The 21,816-nt window shown below is 44.7% G+C and overlaps 1 protein-coding gene across 4 annotated transcripts in view; it reads right to left on the bottom strand.

Annotated features, from left to right (window-relative positions):
- Positions 1-21,816, bottom strand: part of LOC111819813 (insulin-like growth factor 1 receptor) — a 229,568-nt gene that overhangs the window by 155,016 nt on the left and 52,736 nt on the right. For all 4 annotated transcript variants that reach the window (XM_023727876.1, XM_023727877.1, XM_023727879.1 and 1 more), the window contains exon 2: positions 2,116-2,661. In XM_023727876.1, the coding sequence (XP_023583644.1) occupies positions 2,116-2,661 (546 nt within the window). The remainder of the gene's footprint in view (positions 1-2,115; positions 2,662-21,816) is intronic.

Raw genomic sequence — 21,816 nt, 5'->3', positions numbered from 1 at the left:
AACTAATGGCCTCAGAACAAAAAATCTAATGCAGTGCTCTTCAACAGAAATAGCATGCAAGTTACTTTTGTAATTTAAAATTTTCTAGCAGCCACTTTAAAAACGTTTTTTTAAGTGAAAATTAATCTAATACATCCAAAATACTATCATTGCAACATGCAATCAATATAAAAATACTAATGAGCTATTTTTGCATTTTTTTATCCATACTTAGCCTTTGAAAACCAGGGTGTCTATTACACTTATAAACCAAAACCAAACCCACTGCCGTCGAGTCAATTCCAACTCATAGCAACCCTACAGGACAGAGTAGAACTGCCCCACAGGGTTTCCAAGGAGCAGCTGGTGGATTCGAACTGCCAATCTCTTAAGTGCTGCACCACCAGGGTTTTCTAAACAGCACCCACTTTTGATAAGTTTTCAAACCCTTCCATGCACATGTTGGCTCACACTAAGGGATAATATGGGGCTGCCCTCAGAACACTGTAAAGATGTCCAACCACAGAGCAGAGGGGCTAACTCAGCCACGGTCACCCAGTCCTCTGATCACCACATCCAACGCATCCAACACCTTTCCACTGCACCATCCTGCCTCCCTTGATGGTTGATGTTTTTTCTTTTAAAGTAAAAAAAAAAAAAAAAAATTATTTTCAAGACTACATTAAAGATACATTTTGTTGTTTTCTAAACCAGTGGGTAACCTTTACAATCATCAAAACAACTCTGGTACAGTACCTTCCTCCACCTCTAGCCAACAGTGATTTTAAGAAACGGCCTGATTGCATCCTCGGCTCAACAAAGTGCTGGTTGCAGCCGGGGAGATCACCTTCCCTTACTAATCAAATGTTCAGGTACATACTGAGCACATGGTAGATACAGAGGGAAGAAAGGCAGGGGGAATAAGGCAAGTACCCTTTCCTGCTTCAGCACTGGCCGAGGGGGAATTAAAATAAAGGCTGCTGTGAGGCCTGCCTTTCCATTTGTTTACCTTACACACTTCACAGGGCAGGCAAGCCTACCAATTTGGGATGTCTTGGCTCCTTATGACTAGCTAGAGCACACGGGTTCCTCAGGTCTGTAACTGGGCCAACGTTAAATAATACCTATTTATAGCTACCATACTAACTTCCAGTCGGGAGGGAACCTTCATGGCCAAGACACCTAAACATGGTTGAAAGTAATAAGGCAAAGGCCCTGAGTCACATTTTAATACCAGAGAACTTGGCTCTCAGATACTGATCCCATTAAGGCAAGTTTGGTTATAGTGAAGGGAAAAATAAGCACATTCCCACGTAATTAAGGAGAAGCTTCACTATACCACCACCTTCCCCAAGGGTGGTGAGCACTCTTCAACCTTCTTTCACATAAATGATTTCATACAATTTTCACAACCCCTTATTAAAGAGGTATAATCGTAAGGAAACAGAGCCTGGGAGTTTACAAATGCACCCGGCTACACAGCTACATGCAAGCTCAGCCTGAACAAGGTGCTGGGACACCTGGAGGCCAGTGCAGGCTCTCCCACCTGACAGGTGTTCCAGCGTAAACCAGAATGCCTGAGCGTCCCCACATGGTCATTAAAAGCCAAGGGCGGGGCAGAGGCCGCCACTTTCACAGGACATGAATTAGCTCTCTACTTTTCCTTTATTTAAACACATTTCGAGTACACTCATGCTGAGGAAATCCGGCCATACCAAAACAATATCCTGTCATGCAAAGGATGAAAGAGTTGCTTCCTAACCAGGCCCCAGCTGCCAAGGCTGAAGGACTTCCAAGAACAAAAGGCTACCTTTCTTATCAGGAACTCAAAGCTGAAGGTCCACAAGTTTCTAGCACAGCCGTGCAGTGAACTACTGTTATTATACGAGTTTCATGGTCTGACAGCAGCCGTGTGGTCTTCAGTTATGCCACTGTCTGGTATTCGATGAGTTCCCAGGTACAAAGAAAGCCAAGGCACCCGCTGGGAACAGCCTCCCCACGGCAGGGGTGCCAGGCCCTCAATGCAATACAACCACACCCCGCCCACAGAGCACAGGCATGCAGAAGAGGAGGAGGGCAAGGGAGAGGAGGAAAGAAGAGGAGCAGAAGGAAAGCAGCAGTCAGCGCCATTCTTACTTTTCTGGCAGCGGTTGGTGGTCCAGCAGCGGTAGTTGTACTCATTGTTAATGGTGGTCTTCTCACACAACGGTTTCTCCTCCATCGTCCCTGGACACAGGTCCCCACACTCTTTCGGGGGTTTGTTGCCCACGATGTAGTTATTGGACACAGCATCCAGGATCAGGGACCAGTCCACGGTGGAGAGGTAGCAGAGGTCGGCATTTTTTTCAATCCTGATGGCTCCCCGAGTAATGTTCCTCAGGTTATAAAGCCCAATATCCTTGAGGTTGGTCATCTCGAAGATGACTAGGGCGTAGTTGTAGAAGAGCTTCCAGCCGCGGATGACCGTGAGGTTTGGGAAGAGGTCGCCAAGGCTCTCGAGGCCGGCCACGCGGAACAGCAGCAAGTACTCGGTGATGACTGTGAGCTTGGGGAAGCGGTAGCTGCGGTAGTCCTCTGCCTTGGAGATGAGCAGGATGTGCAGGTAACCCTCGATCACCGTGCAGTTCTCCAGGCGCCTAAGCTGCTGGTAATCATTGCGGATGTCAATGCCCGGCCCGCAGACTGAGGGAGACAAGAGGGCAAGGTGGGACATGTCTCAGTTAAAAGGAAACCATAGTTGAAATGATTTTCAAACCCATAACATGGCCAATTTTCAAGAAGCCTGTATTATTATTACTCCACCACCCATCTGTCTGTCACGCTCTGGTAGCTTGTGTGTTGCTGTGATGCTGGAAGCTATGCCACCAGTATTTCAACTACCAGCAGGGTCACCCATGGTGGACAGGTGTCAGCAGAGCTTCCAGACTAAATCAGATTAGGAAGAAAGGTCTGGTGATGTACCTTCTAAAATTTGCCAATGAAAATCCTATGGAGCACAACAGAATACTGTCCAATATAGTGCTAGAAGATGAGCCCCCTAGGTTGGAAGGCACTCAAAATACACAGTGGCTGCAGCAATGGACTTGAGCATACCAACGATTGTGGTGCAGCTCTGGCAATGTTTCATTTTGTTGTACATGGGGTCACCATGAGTCAGCAACTAGTAACAACTAATAACAACGGCAACTAGTAACAACAACAACAAATATTATCATTAAAGAAACTAGATGTCATTCTTCACTGAGGACTAACTCTAGGTATGGGCTGCAGATTGACTGACTGGGCAGCTAATTAGTTAGCTGTCACTTGTGAAGGGCCTGTGCTGGGCCAGACATTGGGTAACATTCCCATCGACCATGGGAGATGATGTCCCCAGTCTACTAACATGGCGCCCAGGGTTGCACAGGAGCACATGGAAGAGTCAGTGCAGGCGCCCAGGCCTGCCTGACACCACAACTGCCAGGCTGCACCTCACACTGCTTCTGCAGAGCACCAGTCCCCAATGCCTGGTCAAAATTCTGCAGCCAAGTAGCAATGACCTACTGCTGCAACCATCCTGAAGGACACCAAGCAATCGCGTCTACACTGGAGACCAGTCACTGGGTCCAGAAAAGTGGGTACGTAAAGAAACACGTCCCATGTTTTCTGCTACCATTTGACATACACCAGGTAGCCTTGGGTTCTCCCCAACTCTGCATTAAAGGCTAATTTAACAGTAAGATACAAAGGCTAATTTGACAGATTTTTTAAAAATGTGATTTATATGAATCAAAGAGGTATACAACTCTAATCTTAATAAACTTTTATTAAACGAGAAAGGCATGTTTCCTGTAGAAATGTTAGGCAATAGATACCAAAAAGATAGTAAAAATCATTAATAATCTCAACATCCAAAGATAATCACTGTTAACACTACCTATACCCAACATCCTTTCTCTGCAAATATTTTAAAGTACATGAAATGAAATAGTATGTTTTCAAACATATTTCCTCCACTTAGTATGAACGTTTTACTGAGTCAATAAATGTCTTTCTATATTATCATCTTAAGAAGGGGATAATTTTAGGGCATGAACATGTACCCCAAGTTCTTTTCTTTAAACTAATCCCCTACTGTTGGACATTTAGGTTACCCCGTTTTTCACACTATAATATGCTTCAGTGATCATTCTCAGCAGATATGAAAGACTATTTTCTGAGTATAATTCCCTAAAAATGGAATTACTGGGCCAACACATTTGAGATTTTAAAGGTTTTTCATAAAATGGCCATAATACTGGTGTATTTTGTTTATTTTTAAATTTCCAGACACATAAAACCGTTTGTTACTATCATTTCTTAGAATTTAATAATCTCCAGACTCACTATTAAAGCTTCTCAGACACAGTGAGGTTTTCTGATTGATGTAATTCATTAACTAACTGGTTAAGCACCCAACATGTATGACACTATGAGATGCCAAGAAGCAGGGCCCCACGCTCTAAGGAAACGAGCGATGAGGGCCAAGAGATAAGACCCATCATAAACGGGTGTCAGGTGAGGCAGGAGGTGGTCAGTGATGTGCACCCACTAGTGGACTAGCAAGTCCACTCTAGATGTGTAACTAAATTAAGCAAGACAGACAAGAGCTTTGTGCAGGGTAAAGGTCCTTTCTGTTAGTGCCAAGGGAAGCTCTGCACACGAACTGGCTCTTAAAGGATAGGTGGAATTTAAAACTGGGTAGAATGTTCCAGAGGCCAGAGACAAGGCGGAAGAAAATAAACTCAAGGAACAGCAAATCTGATGGTTCAGGAACACAGAGAAGAGCACAGGAAAGGAGTCTGCTAGAGGTCAAATCATAGAGGATCACATGTGCCCAGCTCAGGAATGAGGACTCTATTTCATAGGAATGAGACTCACTGAAGGCTCTCGAGTGGGACAGATGCCCAAGCTGGTCCTTCAGGGGGATTAATCTGCGGGCCAAGTGCAGGGCAGAATCAAAGTGGAGTAGACAAGAGAAAGAAGAGAGTCTGGCTGGGGGTTACAGGAATGGATGGGAGTGAGGCAGCAGGGGTGGGAGTGAGAGCAGATGGCTCCAGGGCTGAAGAGTAGGCAAAGCCTGAGAACCTAGAATATGAAACTTCCTTTGGTCCAATGCCTCATCTGCTGATGAGAAATGAAGCCTCTGAGATAGAGCATGGGAGAAATCAGCACTCAGAGGACACCCACGTGCCAGACAGAGGCTGTGCCAGAAGCATTTGATGTGTCATTTTGTTTAACCTCATGAGATGCTCTCAACGATAAGCTAGGTAATATAATTGCCATTTTGAAGGTGTGGACATAGATTTGGAGAAGACAACGCATTCATATAAGGTCATGTACGACAGACACCAGTCTTTTCATAGCGAAACTCCATGCAAGGTTTGTCAACAGTCCTCGGCTCTCAGTATCCTCACCTCCTGGTATCTCCACCCACTGAGTGAGCTTCTGGCCCCACTATGACACCGAATAACTCTTAGCAGAGTCCCCAGTGACACCTCCCTGTCCTCATCTTACTTGACCCTTTCAGTTATTTGACAACTCCTCCTTCTCTAGGCTTCCACACACCCACTGACCACGCCTCCTCTTCTACCCGACCTCTAATGTTGGTGGCTGTCCTCAGCCTTCTCCTCACCCTCCATGACCTCACCCAGACTCATGGCTTCCTGTGCCACCTGCACACTGGATGGTTCTCAAGTACACATCATTGGCCCAGATCCTCTGTACTGTGATGTTGTATGTCCATCTGCCTATTCTACTTAAGTTTCTAATAATGCATTCTCTTCCCCAAAACTTCTTCCTCCCAAGCTTCCATATCTTGGTAAATGGTACTCCCATTCTCTGAATTACTCATGCCAACAATTTAAGAGTCATTCTTGATTTTTCTCTTTCACACCACACACATCCAATCCAGCAACAAGTCCTCTTGGCTCCAGCCCCCAAGTCTTTAGGAATCTTTGTTGATCTTCACATACTCATGCCCCACTTCTTTACCCCATTTACTTCTCTCCCAGTACACATACACCCTCCTCAAGACCTAGATCTGCCTTTCTTCCTGCTCTTATCTCTCCCATCACAATCTCAGTGCCATGAGGACAGAGAATTATTTTCATTTAGTTCACTACTACATATACCCCCTACCACTTGCCTGTCAGCTTGTACTGTGGTGGCTTGTATGTTGCTGTGATGCTGGAAGCTACGCCCATGGTATTTCAAATACCAGCAGGGTCACCCATGGATGACAGGTTCAGTGGAGCTTCCAGACTAGGAAGAAAGGCCTGGTGATCTACTTCCAAATATTAGTCAATGAAAGCCTTATGGATCACAACAGAACAATGTCCTACCCTCTTGCTTTGGACGTGTCATCAGGAGGGATCAATCGCTGGAAAAGCATATCATGTTTGGTGAAGTAAAGGGCTGGCGAGGGAGACCCTCGGAGAGATGGACTGGCACAACAGCCTGAGGATGACGCAGGACCGGGCAACATTTCATTCTGATGTACATGGGGTCACCATGAGTCAGAGTCAATTCCACGGCAGGCACCTATCTACCTATCTATCTACCTCTCTCCCCAGTGCCTAGAACAGTCCTAGGTGCATGACAGACCCATCATACACGTGCTGAATGAGTGGATTTCACCACGTCTGTCTGTCTCCACTGCTCTAACTCTCATCTGCAATCTGAGCCACTGTCATCTCTGGCCTGAACTACAACAACAGCCTCCCCAGGATCCAGCCCCTGGGTCCATCCCTGACCAAGGATTCAAAGTGATCTTTGTAAAAGCACAAATCAGATCTTATCATTCCCCAGGGGTGGGGAGGGGAGGAGGGAGGGCGGTGGGGGGAGGGCGGGGAGGGCAGTCTCAGTGCCTTCCTAAGACACTCCAAGTAAAACCCAATCTCCTTGCCCAGGCTACAAGACTCTACAGGAGCTCATCCCTGCCTACGTCTCCTACGTCATCTCCTTGCACCTTCTCCCTGCTCAGCACACTCTGGACATGCCCACTCCTTCCCTCTCACACCGTCTGCCTGCGGTGCTCCCCCTTCACACGACCATCTCCTTCTTGTCATCCAGGTCTCAGTTCAAATGTCACCTCCTCAGAGATGCTCTGCCCAGATACCCTTGCTTCAACAGGCCCCCACCAGTCCCCTCACTCTCATTCTTCTATCTTTTTCATAGCCCTTCTCGTGTCCGAAAAGTGTCAGTACCTGAAAGGATGTATTTAGCCTAGTGACTACTGTCTACAATTCCCCACTGGGGCTCATGTCCTGGGAGTAGTGGCCCTGTGCACCGTTTTCTGCTCTATCTCCCGGGCCCACGAGTACGTGGCACACAGCAGCTCCCATTAACGCTTGGAGCCTGACTGCAGGCTGAGGTAAGCCCAGGACCCTGGTTTGCCCTCTTGAGTTAAGTTCACCTAAAGAGGAATAGATGGACCAAGGTCTCAAGCAGATACGTGCCACAGGAGCGCTCTCCGAATCAAGTACTCACCCCGTATCAGGTCAGTGACTTGTGTGAAAGTCTTTTTTTTTTTTTGGCAGGGGGGTACTATTTCTTTTTCCCTCTGCCTAGCCTAAGAATTCTTACCCCTCCCATACCATTAGAAATGAAGTATATTCATCTGCTCTTGAATGATAAACACAAGTTTGTGTACGGGCACGACTGAATGTGATCCACCACTGCATCCAGCTTGGGCGTGATCACACTGTAAAGGGTTAGCCATCGATTATTTGCTATCATTTCCAACAGAGCACAAAAATTCAGCACCCAGTGAACGAGCATGGAGACTCACAATCGAAGTTTATCTGAACTTTTATGTCTCAATCAAAATGCAGACACTAGGGAAGAATCTGCTTTCCTGCCAGGTCCCCTCCGTGGCCTGTATACAGCCCACTGCAGAGCCGGGACAGCCACTCCTGGGAATCCAACAGGAGCCTCCACACTCGACACTCTTCCCCATTGTCAGAAGAAACGACCCACTTATTCCTGAAGACAAACCCCAGCCACCAAGCACAAGGCAGAGCCCAGCAGCCAGCCCTTCGGGAGTCTGGGAGTGACATGTCTGGTCTTTGGGGTGTTTTGTGACAGAAACAGAAAAAGGAAGACCGAGCTGGACAGTGAATGCTAGCACGGTGTTCGAAGCGCACACGCCGCAAGCAGGAAAGAGCGGGAATGCAGCAGGCTCCGTATGTGCTGTGGAATAACCCAGGATCGAAAGGAGCGGGTCCTAGACACAGCACCAGGAAAGACATGCCTTGCTACTACTCATTGATGATTACAAGGAAATTGCAAAACACTATTTCTTCCTCTTAAAAGCAACGGATCTCAGCATGACCTAAAAACTTTCAGGAAGGACTCAGAATGTGAAATCCCAGGCCGGCCTGTAAAGGAGCTTATGGAAATGAAGGCAAGTAGGAAGGACAGGACCGAGCAGTGGGGCTGGGGCCTTGGCAACGGTCCCCACTGTGTGCCGTGTGGGAAGCCAGAGCAGCAACACAAAACCGAAAGCGGTGGACTGCCACCAACACAGGGAACACCGGGAAGAAAGGCAGGAGGAGGGACAGGGAAGGCCTGGTACCCGAGCCAGGCCACCGCGGAGGCTGGCGAGGACCTGTGTTGGAGGATTCACTCCCGAAAGATACCATTTTCAATACAGTGCTTCAGCTGAAAGGGATACTGTTCCCAAAAAAAACTTCTCAGTCAGTATTTAAAGAGATCAAAAGGCAAAATTTCTCCTCTAAGAATTTAAGTGAATCGCAAAAACAAACTACATATATTTGGAAAACAAATCCCTAAGAACTGTTAATATGAGAAGAACTAATGAAAGCATCTGGCTGAGAAAACCACCAAAAGCTGTGTGTCTAAGTATTCTGAAGGGATATACAAGAAACGCAATTAAATGTTTATTATACGCTCTGCCTCAAATACAACCTTTGCTGTTGCTGTTGTTAGATGCCGTCAAGTTGGCTCCGACTCACAGTAATCTTAAGAATAAGAGAACAAAACATCACCCAGCACTGCACCACCCTCACAATCTTTGTGGTGTGTTCGAGCCCACTGTTACAGCCACCATGTCAATCCATCTCTTTGAGGGTTTCCCTCATTTTTGCTGACCTTCTACTTTACCAAACATGATGTCCTTTTCTAGAGGTTGTTCTTTGCTGATATCTCTGAAAAAAGAAAAACCGGGATGACCTGGGTCCGTGTCCCAGGAGCACCATTTACCAATCCCTGCCCTTAAGCTCCTGTCTGAAAGGTCGGTGGTTCAAAACCACCAGCAGCTTCATGGGAGAAAGATGAGGCAGTCTGCTTCCGTAGAGATTTACAGCCTTGGAAACCCTACAGGGTTGCTATGAATCAGAATCAACTCAACAGCAGTGTTTTTTTGTTTCTTTGTTTTTCCTTAACAGGGCACATCCTGTCTCTTAGCCTCATTGTCCTCACCTGTAAAATGGGCTGCCCTATAGAATCCCAACCTAGAGAAGCCGTCATAGGATCAAATAAGTGCTTTTGCATTCCTGTTGAAAGTCATAGTGCTTTAGGCAAGGTTGCTACATAAATGAAATATTAATGAAAATATCTACCCACCTGCTGCCCCAAACCAAATTACTAATACACAAAAGGGGTAAAAAACCAGCACAAACACTGATTACTCTCCGGCTGCCATTGCCAACACAGAATATCATAAACAGTCATCTATATAATTAAAATTTCTTCAAAATTGATCAGTTTTTATTAAAAAAAAAAAAAACACACAGAACAGTCTGAGCTTATACTTGGGAATAAAAGAGGCCAGGAAGCATAATTAGCATTAGTCTACTATGGGACTACAGGTGCACAGTCGAGGTAAAACACATCCATGAACCTGTCATCATTCCCAGTTCACATGGCAAGATCCAATGGAACGAAACCTTTGGGTTTGACAAAATGAGCCTACTGTGTCTCAGCCAGTGTCCACCATAAGAGTTCTCTACTTCTCTTAAAATGGATTCTTTGGAACCAATAACTTCATACAGCAAAACCTCTCTCTAGTCCCTACCACTCGCTAATTTTCTACAAAAGTCAAAGTCAATGTGATTTTAGAGGTTAGGAGAGGGTTAACGTGTAGCTGAATTCCACACAAAGGGGGCAGAGCAACCACCTCTCCAACAAGTGGCAAATTCAATGAAATACAAGTTTTCATAGATCTGCGGACAGGGCTCTGGGGATGTAAGGAGGGATCCACGACTGCCTAGCTCTGGAAGGTCAGGAAGGCTTTCCAGAAGAGGGGATCCCCGACAGCAGTCTGAGGACGAGCAGGAAAGGCAATGGGGGCCTCAGGCAGAGGGAGGCGGCCACACCTGGGAGGCAGCTGAAGCTGAGGAACAGACTGGCTGCAGTTCAGGGGAACCCCAGGGGCGCAGCCTGTGTGGTAGGGAGAGGTACAAGTGCAATGCCTGAAAGCAGACTGAGACAAGTGCTCAGAAGATCAACTTTATTCTGTCTGCACTAGTACAGCGTTCAAAATGTATGCACGCACTGGAATCACCTAGAGGGCATAGTAAAGAGGGCTGGGGCCCAACAGTTTTTCTAAGCGCCCAGGTGCTGGTGTGGACACCATGCTGTGAGAACCACTGTGCCAGAAATAACCCTTTAACCCCCTCACTTGTCAGTACCATCCCCGCCCACCCACTGATACCTGCAGTGTGCTGCAGTTAAAGCTTGTGCACCTGTATTTCTTAATTCGATTTCACTCTGCCAGGAAACCCCCAAGCAACCCATCAGAAACTGTACCGGAAGGAAACACAGCACAGACTGAAAAACCTTTGGTGGAGACCGAGTCCTCCCATGGCTGGTGCATCTGCAACCCTTTCCCCTTGTCGTCTGTCCTCCATGCACAGGAGAGAGGCATGGGTCTCCTTCAGTCCTCTACCCTGAGCAGGTTACTGCAACTAACCAGAACGCCAGAGATCAGGATGGAAATAAGACAATGTTATGATAACAAACACTGCAGGTACTCCAGAGTTTGTTACAGTAGGGTTTTCTGTGTAAGTGTAAACAGACACAATTCATGTTAAACCTTTTATCTTCATGTCTCAATGAGATGTGTTTACATTGTTTATGTACATTTGTATTTCACCCAGACAGCTGGGCCACTTGACACATTCAATAACTAAGGACGACCATGATAATATAAGGATTCCCTTACACAGGTGACTTTGAGAATAGACATTAAAAATTAAGTATAATCTTCCACTTTGCAAGTGGTTCTTCACTGTTCCACAAAAGAGGCCAGTCTCTGTTTTACATATAAACATAATCTAAAACTCCACATATGCACCATAAAACTCCATAAAATATAGTCCTGAAGACTAGAAACATAAAGCCAAGAGCTAAAATACAGCAAAGAATTTACAAAGACGGGTGAGATGTTTATACCCTGCCATGCCAATTAAGAAATGGAAACTTTGCCAGGAATTAATGCAAAGGCTGGAGGGAACCAAGCCCCTCTGTCCCCTCCACTTACAGCAGCTACAGCCAAACATCGTGGGTCAGAACAAAGCTTTATCCACTTTAACAGAGTGTTATCAACTGTGTTCACGGATCTTTGTGCAAACAACTTCACCCACTCTGATAGTGTCTCCACATTCCCTTCCAATCTGAAAATACCCAAAAGTCCAATATTCTCTCTGTTGCTGTCAGCTACCATGGAGTTGGCCCCTGACTCATGGTGATTCCATGTACAACAGAATTGGACCATCGTGATCCACAGGGTTTTCACTGGCTGATTTTCAGAAGCAGATCACCAGGCTTTTCTTCCCAGTGCATCGTATTCTGAACGCTCTGCTGAAACCTGTTCAGCATTATAACAACACTCAAGCCTCCACTGACAGATGGTAGTGCCTGTTCGTAAAGTGCATTTGCCAGGAACTGAACCCAGGTCTCCCATATGGAAGGCAAGAATTCTAGCACAGAACCAGCACTACCCCTAATATTCTAAGTCTCTATGTTTTTTAGAAAAAAAAGAAAAAGTCCTTAAAGAGCATCTAATCATTTTGAATTATTCACATTTAGACGGATGGTTGACCGCTGATGAAGCAGCATACAGGGACTGTATTCCCTGGGAGCCACCCTAACCCATGACCACACACTCAGACCCCAGGGACCCTCTCAGAGCCCATATCACGAACCAGAGCTTCACCTCAGGGGAAAGACCCCCGGAAGCAGCCACTGCACGTCACTTATGTACCTCGTCCCCACTCCAGAGGCCGGCTGGATGCACAACAGTCCTCTGAACCTCAAGACATGGAATTTTGCAGCAGAGGATGATGCTGTGGGCCAGGCACTGGGGGAGGCACAGGGGGAGCCCAGATGGGCCAGGATGACACTAAGCAGCCAGCAAGGGCCATATGGCTACAGCCTGACAAGGGAAATGGGAGCCATTCTGCCCTTTTCCTCCTGTCGCATGATTTTTGATTTTCTGCGCAGAACCAGCGAATATGCTAAAACAGAAGTCGCTCTGTGCTTGCTGTTCTCTCACTGGCTTAGTTTTGTAGAACACATCACAGCATACCTGTTGCAGTGAATTTTATCTCCTTATTAAAGAAGGATTTCACTTTGCCCTACAATGGTCCAGTTTCCTTAGGTGACCTTTATTTACTCTTTCAATCCACTAGCCAGTTATCTACATCAAGCTGACAGACAGCGGAGAAACCCCACTCACCTGTTCCCCCACAGGCAGTGTAATTCTTGATGGAAGGGGTGTTAAAATACCAGCCCCTTGAATAGTGGAGGCTTTTTATCTGACTCAGAGGCTTCCTAAAGTCAGGGCTCTTTTAGTCAGGGCTCAAAATCCAGTTGTCGTAGTTCATTCCAACTCATGGCGACCCCATATGTGTCAGAGTAGAACTCTGCTCCACAGGGCTCTCAATGGCTGGTTTTTTAGAAGTAGATCATCAGGTCTTTCTTCCAAGGCACCTCTGGGTGGACTCGAACCTCCAACCTTTCGGTTAGCAGCTGACCAGGTTAACTGTTTGCACCATCTAGGGACTCCAAGTTAGGACTCAAGGACCAGGTAAGTCTCAATTCCTTCACTAACCACCCACTACACAGCCTGAGGTCAGTCACTTCATCGGTCTGTACCTCAATTTCTTTGCAATTCAAATGCAGGTGTGGGACTATATTCATTCCTCCAACAAATATTTACAGAGCACCTACCATGTGCTACACACTTTCCTGGTGCCAGAAATTCAACAGGGAACAAAACCAGCAAAGTCCTGCCTTCCTGCAGTTTCTTCTTGATGGACCCTGAAACCTACCCCATTCCATGCCAAATGACCCAGAGCAGACATCATGGACACAGTGAACACCACGTGCTGGATGCAGATCCAGACGCAGATAACTGCTCCTACTGGATGCCAACTAAATCTATGCCTGTCTACTGTGGAGAGCCGGGCCGGGGAGGGGATACAAACTATGACAGGACACTACATCTCGAGACAATGACACTCAGAGAGGGGGTTACCCCAACAATTGAGCACCCACTGAGAGCTACACAAAGCTGAAGCTCAGAGAAAGAAGCACTCTACAAAGGGCTATAGGGGGGCAGAGGGGCCTGCATGGAGCTGGGCCTTGGAGGAGGGCAGGGAGTCACACCGTAGAGAAAAAAGGAGAGGGAGCGATCTAGGGAGAGCAGGAAGAGGCAAGGCATGCCAGTGAAGGGCAGAGGAAGGCCTGGCACAGAAGGCACTAAAGCCAAGGGAAAAACTTCAGCAGCACGCAGAGCCCAGCACCCACACCCCAGCCGAAGGGAATGGCCACGGAGGGGTCCTGACCATGAGTATCTCGTAAAGACAGAGCTTCACAGTGGCCACGGCAGCAGTGGCCAGTACTCAAATAAAAGTATAGGGAAAAACATTTGCTGATATTTAATCATGCCCCTCATGTGGGTCAAATAAGTATAAACAGACAGCTGGAGACAGGCCACACATGGCCATCTACCACCAAGGACCCAGGAGACACCAAGGCTGGAAGGAAAGCTGGTTTGGCCCCATCTCTGCCCCAGACAGAGCAAGCATCAGCCAGGCATGAGGACATGCAACCCAGAAACACAACCCAGGCCAGGCACGGCTGGGGCACATGCCCTGCACAGCCAGAGACATCAGGACACAAACAGGGAGGGGGGCCTAGCAAGGGTGCTGCACAGACTCCCCAGGGAAATGGGTTCTGGGTGTTTGGCCCTGCAGGCAGGCAGGCAGAAGCAGTCAGGCAGGTGGGTGCCCACACGCACCTCGATATGGAGTAGGGAGATGCTAACAACCACACGCAAACCAACCATCTCTGCAAACTAGACTGTGGCTGAACCTCACCCTCTGATGAGATTCGGGGGCAGAATTATCACCCCACTCCCTCCATTTCCCAATTGTGGGTGTTCATGTGCTGTTTTCTTAAAGCCAGGCACATCTGTACCTCAATGCAGCTTGTCTTTTAGAATCTGGTGGAGTAGACATGAGAAGGCTGGGGTTGTCACTGCTCCAGCCTGTCCCCTCAAGCCCTGCATTCCCTTAAGTAATTCCTCCTACTCTCGCAAAGGCCATTATACACCTTCGACGACTTCGGCATTTACTACTCTGCTCTAACACCCCCAGATTCCCCTCTCCCCACAAGGAGGATCTTTTTCCATTTTGTGCTCACCCAAGCACCTGGAGACCAACCCGCATATCCCTGATTTCTCCACCGAGGCACGCAGCGATTTTGACCAAGACCACAGAGCCACGGAGGGGTTCTCCACCCACCAGCCCAGACAACAGCCCTACAGGACCACTCCCCACATCCTGCCAGGAAACGATGTCAAAATCCAGGGCCTCCAGTCTTGGCTCCCCAAAAGGGACCATTTACACACCTTTATCCCAAGCACCTCAGTTCCACTCTGCTCACCATAACAGCCAATTACAGCCCAACACCCAGCCATGTGGCGCAAACATTCTTTCACCTGCACTCTAAGAGTACTATCAAGGAAGAAATAGAAGAAAAACGCTGCTCCAAATTGAAGCCAGAGTCATAATCATAAACCACAATGACGTGGGATTTTTGAGTGTTTTTTTTTCCCCCCTTGGCATAATAAGTATTTTTTTTAATTGGTAGATTGCAGGGATACAAGACTTGTCTAGAGTGCCTTCTAAAATCTCATCATATCTTCGTTGACAAGGTAAAGAAATATGAACTACATTTGTATAGCTTGGCAAATGTACAACTCCCCCTTAAAAGTAAGTAAGGAACGGCCCAAGGAAAGTCTCTGGTGGAAGGTCACAGGGCTCTATCTGTGCCCTGTATGTTTCAGCATTTTTATCAATTACTGGAATGGTGGCACGAATAAAATGTTTATCTAATAAAAGAATGACAAGTTTCCAGGAGGGATGGCAAATACACTGGATGAGAGAGTCAAGAGCTAAAAAGATCAACAGATTGAAGTTGCAATAGAGAGGAAATAATGTTATTTGGACACTTGGGTGCAAAAAAAAGAAATGCACGAATGTAGGAGGTGTGAAAAAGACTTAGGAGATTTAATTGGATATAATTTCTGTATGCGATGATGGGGTGTTGTGGCTGCCAAAAAAAAAAAAAGTCAGGCGATCTTAGACTGTACTAAGAGAGACTTAGTACAGTAACGGGCCACCCCCAAGAACTGAGTTTATTTCAGACTCCAATGGGGGAACATCCAGTGCCAGCCTGGAAAGAGAGTGACCCTGAAATCTTATTTCATAAAAAGTGGCTGCAGAAATCAACTATAGGAGTGTTCACAGGAAGGCGGTCTGGTCATGTTCTATGTGACCCCGCTGGGGCACTGGGGTACAAAACCAGCACCAACACAGGAGAAGGATCTGGGTTCCATCTAAGAACACGCAGTAGGAGCTGTTGTCTGAAAACAGAATGGACAGACTATAGAGGTCATAAAGATTTCTGTGGAGCTATAAACATCAAGAGATTTTATAAGCAGGTACTGCTGATAACTCTTCAGGGATGGTATTTCCCCATTTTACAGCTAAGGAAACAGTGTTATGGACTGAACTGTGTACCCTCCCAACCAAACTATATCCACTGCCAGAGTCGATTCTGACTTTAGTGACCCTATAGAATAGGGTAGAACTTCCATATAGGGTTTCCAAGGGTGTAAATCTTTATAGAAGCAGGCTGCCACATCTTTCTCCCTGAAGCCGTTGGTGAGTTTCAACTGCCAACCTTTCAGTTAGTAGCCGAGCACTTAACTACCACACCACCAGAGCTCCTTAAGACATCTCCCCAACAATATCACAACAGACCCAACTGAAATTAAAAGAATCGAAACATAATACTATGAAAAACTGTACTCTAACAAATTTGAAAACATAGAGGAAATGGACAAATTTCTAGAAACATACTACTTACTAAACTCACACAAACAGAGGGAGAACAACTAAGTAAACCTATAACAAAAGAAAACATTGAAAAGGTAATTAAAAACTCCCAACCAAAAAAAAAGCCCTGGCCCTGACAGTTTCACTGGAGAATTCTACCAAGCTTTCAGAGAAGAGTTACCACCACTACTATTAAAGGTATTTCAGAGCATAAAAAAAGGACGGAATACTCCGAAACTCATTCTATGAAGCCAGCATAACCCTGATACCAAAACCAGGTAAAGACACCACAGAAAAAGAAAAGTGCAGACCAATATCCCTCATGAACACAGACACAAAAATCCTCAACAAAATTCTAGCCAAAAGAATTCAACAACATATCAAAAAAAAAATTCACCATGATCAAGTGGGATTTATACCAGGTATGCAGGGATGGGTCAACATTAGAAAAACAATCAATGTAATCCATCACATAAAAGACAAGAACAACATGAACTTTTCAATTGATGCAGAAAAGGCATTTGACAAAGTCCAACACACATTCATGATAAAAACTCTCAGTAAAATAGGAATAGAAGGGAAATTTCTCAACATAATAAGGGACATTTATACAAGGCCAATAGCCAACATCATCCTAAAAGCAGAGAGTCTGAAAGCATTCCCCTGGAGAACAGGAACCAGACACGGATGTCCTTTATCACCACTCTTATTCAACATTGTGCTGGAGGTCCTAGCCAGAGCAATTAGGCTAGAAAAAGAAATAAAGAGCATCCAAATTAGTAAAAAAGAAGTAAAAGTATCTCTATTTGCAGACTAAATGATCTTATACACAGAAAACCCCAAAGAATCCGCAGGAAAACTACTAGAACTAATAAAAGATTTCAGCAAAGTATCAGGATACAAGACAAACATACAAAAATCAGTTGGATTCCTCTACACCAACAAAGAGAACGTCCAAGAGGAAATTACCAAATCAATACCATTTACAATAGCCCCCAAGAAGATAAAATACTTAGGAATAAATCTAACCAGAGACATAAAAGACCTATACAAAGAAAACTGTAAGACACTACTGCAAGAAACCAAAAGATACCTGCATAAGTGGAAAAACATACCTTGCTCATGGATAGGAAAACTCAACATTGTGAAAATGTCTATTTTACCCAAAGCAATCTACAGATACAGTGCAATCCCCATTCAAATTTCAATGGCATTTTTTAATGAGATGGAGAAACAAATCACCAACTTCATATGGAAAGGGAAGAGGCCCCAGATAAGCAAAGCATTACTCAAGAAGAACAACAAAGTGAGATGCCTCACACTACCTGATTTTAGAACCTATTATACCACCACAGTAGTCAAAACAGCCTGGTACTGGTACAACAACAGATATAGAGACCGATGGAACAGAATTGAGAATCCAGATGTAAATTCATCCACCTATGAGCAGCTGATATTTGACAAAAGCCCGAAGTCTGTTAAATGGGGAAAAGACAGTCTCTTTAACAAATGGTGCTAGCATAACTGGATATCCATCCGCAAAAAAATGAAACAAGGCCCATACCTCACACCATGCACAAAAACTAACTCAAAATGGATCCAAGACCTAAATATAGGGAGATTGGCAAACACGGAGTACGGGAACACAACTTCACGGAGCTTCCAGCGGGAGACACAACAATCAGTAACCAGCAATATATGCTTCCCACCTCCCCACCCTTCTTCACACCCGCTCGACCACCTCTGCTTCCTGCAGCCACATTCTCTTGGCCAGGAGGCACAATCTTCAGCCCTGTGCCACAAGGATTCAACCCGCCCACACTGGTTGGCTCCCTGAGTGCCATTTGTTTATTGCTGGTGTTGATTTTTTCCGCTTCTTTTGGTTTCTTCTGTACCTCTCACCACCTCCGCCTCCTTTCTCTCAAACACCTGGCTCCATGTGCCAGCTTTCCTTCTTCATGAAAGGCTGAGAAGCACCGCTTGACTATGGAACTGCTTCCTGGACCGCACTACCATGCTAGTGGGATCCCTGGGGCTTTGCTTGTTTTTTGTTCTGTTTTGTTTGTTTTCTTTTACTTTTCTTGGCTTCGGAGCCCCTTCTAAGCTGAGTTGTACTGCAGGGCTCGGGAGCTACTTCTCTGGTCTGTGCAGCCACAAGCAGGATCCCTGAGAACTTTTTAAAACTTTCTTTACTCTATTTTTTCTTTTTTGTCTTTTTTTTCAGTTTCTCATCACTCTATACCTACATTCGCTTCCTGTCTCCTGAATACCTGGTGCTATGTGACATCGCTACCTTTTCTAGCCAGGCTGTACTTCGTGGCCTGGGAGCCATTTCCCTGGTCTTCGCAGTTGGACTGGTAGGATCCCTAGGGGCTCTTCTTTTATTTCCTTTCTAAATTTTATTTGTTTATTATTTTTTCTTTTTTTCTTTCTTGTTTTTCCCCACTTCTTGGTTTCTCATCACCCCACTCCAATGGCAAGCTCCCTTAGCACTTCTATTTTTCTTTCTTTTTTTTTAGTTTGTTTCTGGATCTTGTTTCTCTTTCCTCTTTCCCATGCCCATCTTAGCTCCAAACATCACAATCTCCCTCCTCCTTCCTGCCTACCTGCACCATGCGCTGAACATAACACCCCCGAGAAACACAGGCATGGCCTATAAGAACCTGCCCTGCACTGATTCCCAGCCCACCCTGTTGGCTGTAGTACATGCCACAAAAAACCCATCCCAGTAACTCATCTTCACCTGGACCTGGACTGCTGCACCAAAGCAGAGTAACTGGCCCTGCCCATTGTACAAGGAGGTGAAACGTATCTTGCCCACAGACGAGCAAACAACAAAGAATGCACGGCCCACCTGCTCAGACATAACCGAATAAAACAAAAAGTGGGACAAAATAAACAAATCTACAATCGATAAATGAAGAAAATAACTACTGAATGTAATGAAGACAGCAGACGATATCAAAACATATTAAAAAAACAAGACAGGATGATTCCAGTTACCCGCTGCCATCAAGTCAACTCTGACTCATAGTAGGCGTCCAAAATAAAACACCAAATGACTTTCCAGTAGAAGAAAAGGCACTAGAACTACCTGACAGGGAATTCAAATCTCTAATATTCAGAGCTATCCAAAAACTGAAGCAAAAAGCAGACAAAAATGAGAAAAAATAGACAAACTCATGGAAAATACAAAAAAATGGAAGAATTCAGGAAAATAATGCAGGAACAAAATGCCAAAATAAATTCACAACTAGAAATCATACAAAGACAACAATTAGAAATCCAAAAAAATAAACAACAAGATTTCAGAAATGGACAGTGTCATAGAAGGGCTGAGGAGCAGGTTTCGAATGATGGAAGACAGGATCAGCATAATTGAAGACAAAACACTTGGATACAACTCAGTTTGAGGGAAAAAAATCAGAAAAAAGAACAAAGAAAACATGAAGAAACCCTGAGAATTATGTGCGATACAATCAAAAGCAAAAATCTGCGAGTGATCAGAGTTTCAGAACAGGGAGAGAAAACAGAGAAGATCACTGGAAAACTGCTGACAGAAAATGTCCCCAGTATCATGAAAGATGAAAAGCTGACCATCCAAGAAGCTCAATGAACCCCATATAGGATAGACCCCAAAAGAAAATCAAGAAGGCATATCATAATACACTCATTAAAACCAAAGACAAAGAAAGAATCCTGACAGCAGCTTGAGAAAAACAAAAAGTTACATACCAAGGAGAAACACTAAGACTAAGCTCTGATTATTCGGCAGAAACCATGCAGGCAAGAAGGCAATGCGATGACATACATAAAACCTTGAAAGAAAAAAACTGTCATCTAAGAATAATATATCCTACAAAACTCTCGTGCAAATGTGATGGTGAAATTACAACATTTCCACATAAAAAGAAATTATGGGACTATGTAAAGGCCAAACCAAACTTTTAAGAATTATTAAAGGGAGTACTTCAGTCTGAGAAAAAACAACATCAGATCACAGCCTGAATCTAGGATGCAAGATTATACCAGCCAGATACCAACCTAGGAAATGAATTCTCAAGGACCATCTAAAACCACAAGAATTACAGCAGGCAACCAGAGAGCTTAATCTGTAAATGACAACAACATCAGAACAATAAAAGAGAGAATAAATGGTGTAGGTATAAAACCTCCTAATGGAGAGGAAAGCAAGGTGACACCAAGTAATAATAGACTGGATCAAACCAAGGAAGAAAAGGGTAAATTTTAAGGTAACCACAAAGAAAGTTAACAAACCTACCCATCAAAATAAAGAATAAAAACAAAGCCTCAGTAAAAACAAAATCTACAAAAACAAAAGTGATGACAAAAACAATCCACCAACAAAAGGAATTCAGCACACGAAAGTAAGAGGAACAAAGAAAATGTCCACACCACAGAAAAAAAAGCACTACAAAATCACGGCAATAAACTCACACCTATCAATAATTACACTGAATGTAAATGGTATAAATGAACCCATAAAGAGACGAAGAGTGACAGAAAGGATTAAAAAAAAAAAAACAGGATCCATCAATATGCTGTCTAAAACAGACACACCTTAGAAACAAAGAAATAAATTTATTAAAAATCAAAGGATATAAAAATATATACCAAGCATACAGCTACCAAAAAAGAGCAGGAGGGGCAATATTAATCTCAGATAAAATAGACTTTAAAACAAAATCCACCATAAAAGACAAAGAGGAGCATAGACTATATAATGATCATCACGAAGACACAACCAGAATAAACATCTATGCACCCAATGACAAGGCTCCAAAATACATAAAACAAACTCTAACAGCACTGAAAAGAAAAACTGACAGTTCCACAGTAATGGTAGGAGACATCAATACATTACTCTAGGTGAAGGAGAAAACATCTAGAAAGAAACTCAGCAAAGATACAGATGACAAAAAGGGCACAACCAGCCAATGTGATCTCACAGATATATATACAGAACACTCCACCTAACAGCTGAAAAGTACACATTCTTTTCCAGTGCACATGGAACATTCTCCAGAACAGACCACAGCTGAGACCACAGTGTAACTGTCAATAAAATCCAAAACACTGGAATAATAGAAAGAATCTTCTCTGACCACAATGCCATCAAGGTAGAAATTAACAGGAAAAGCAAGGGAAAAAAATCAATTACATAGGAACTGAATAACACCCTGCTTAAAAACCACTGGGTAATAGAAGAAATCAGAGATGGAATCAAAAAATCCCTAGAATCAAACGAGAATGACAATATACTATACCAAAACCTTTGGCACACAGCAAAGGCAGTACTCAGAGATCAATTTACAGCAACAGATGCACATATCAAAAAAGAAAGGACGACTTCCGGCAAAATGGCACTCTAGGCGGAACCAACACGCCGTCCCTCCACAGCAAAGATCCGAAAAACTAAGCCAAA

Source organism: Trichechus manatus, unplaced genomic scaffold, assembly GCF_000243295.1.
Source record: "Trichechus manatus latirostris isolate Lorelei unplaced genomic scaffold, TriManLat1.0 scaffold00019, whole genome shotgun sequence".
Taxonomy (NCBI): Eukaryota; Metazoa; Chordata; class Mammalia; order Sirenia; family Trichechidae; genus Trichechus; species Trichechus manatus.
Note: the sequence above shows the minus strand (reverse complement) of the source record. Positions and strands in the feature narration are given on the sequence as shown.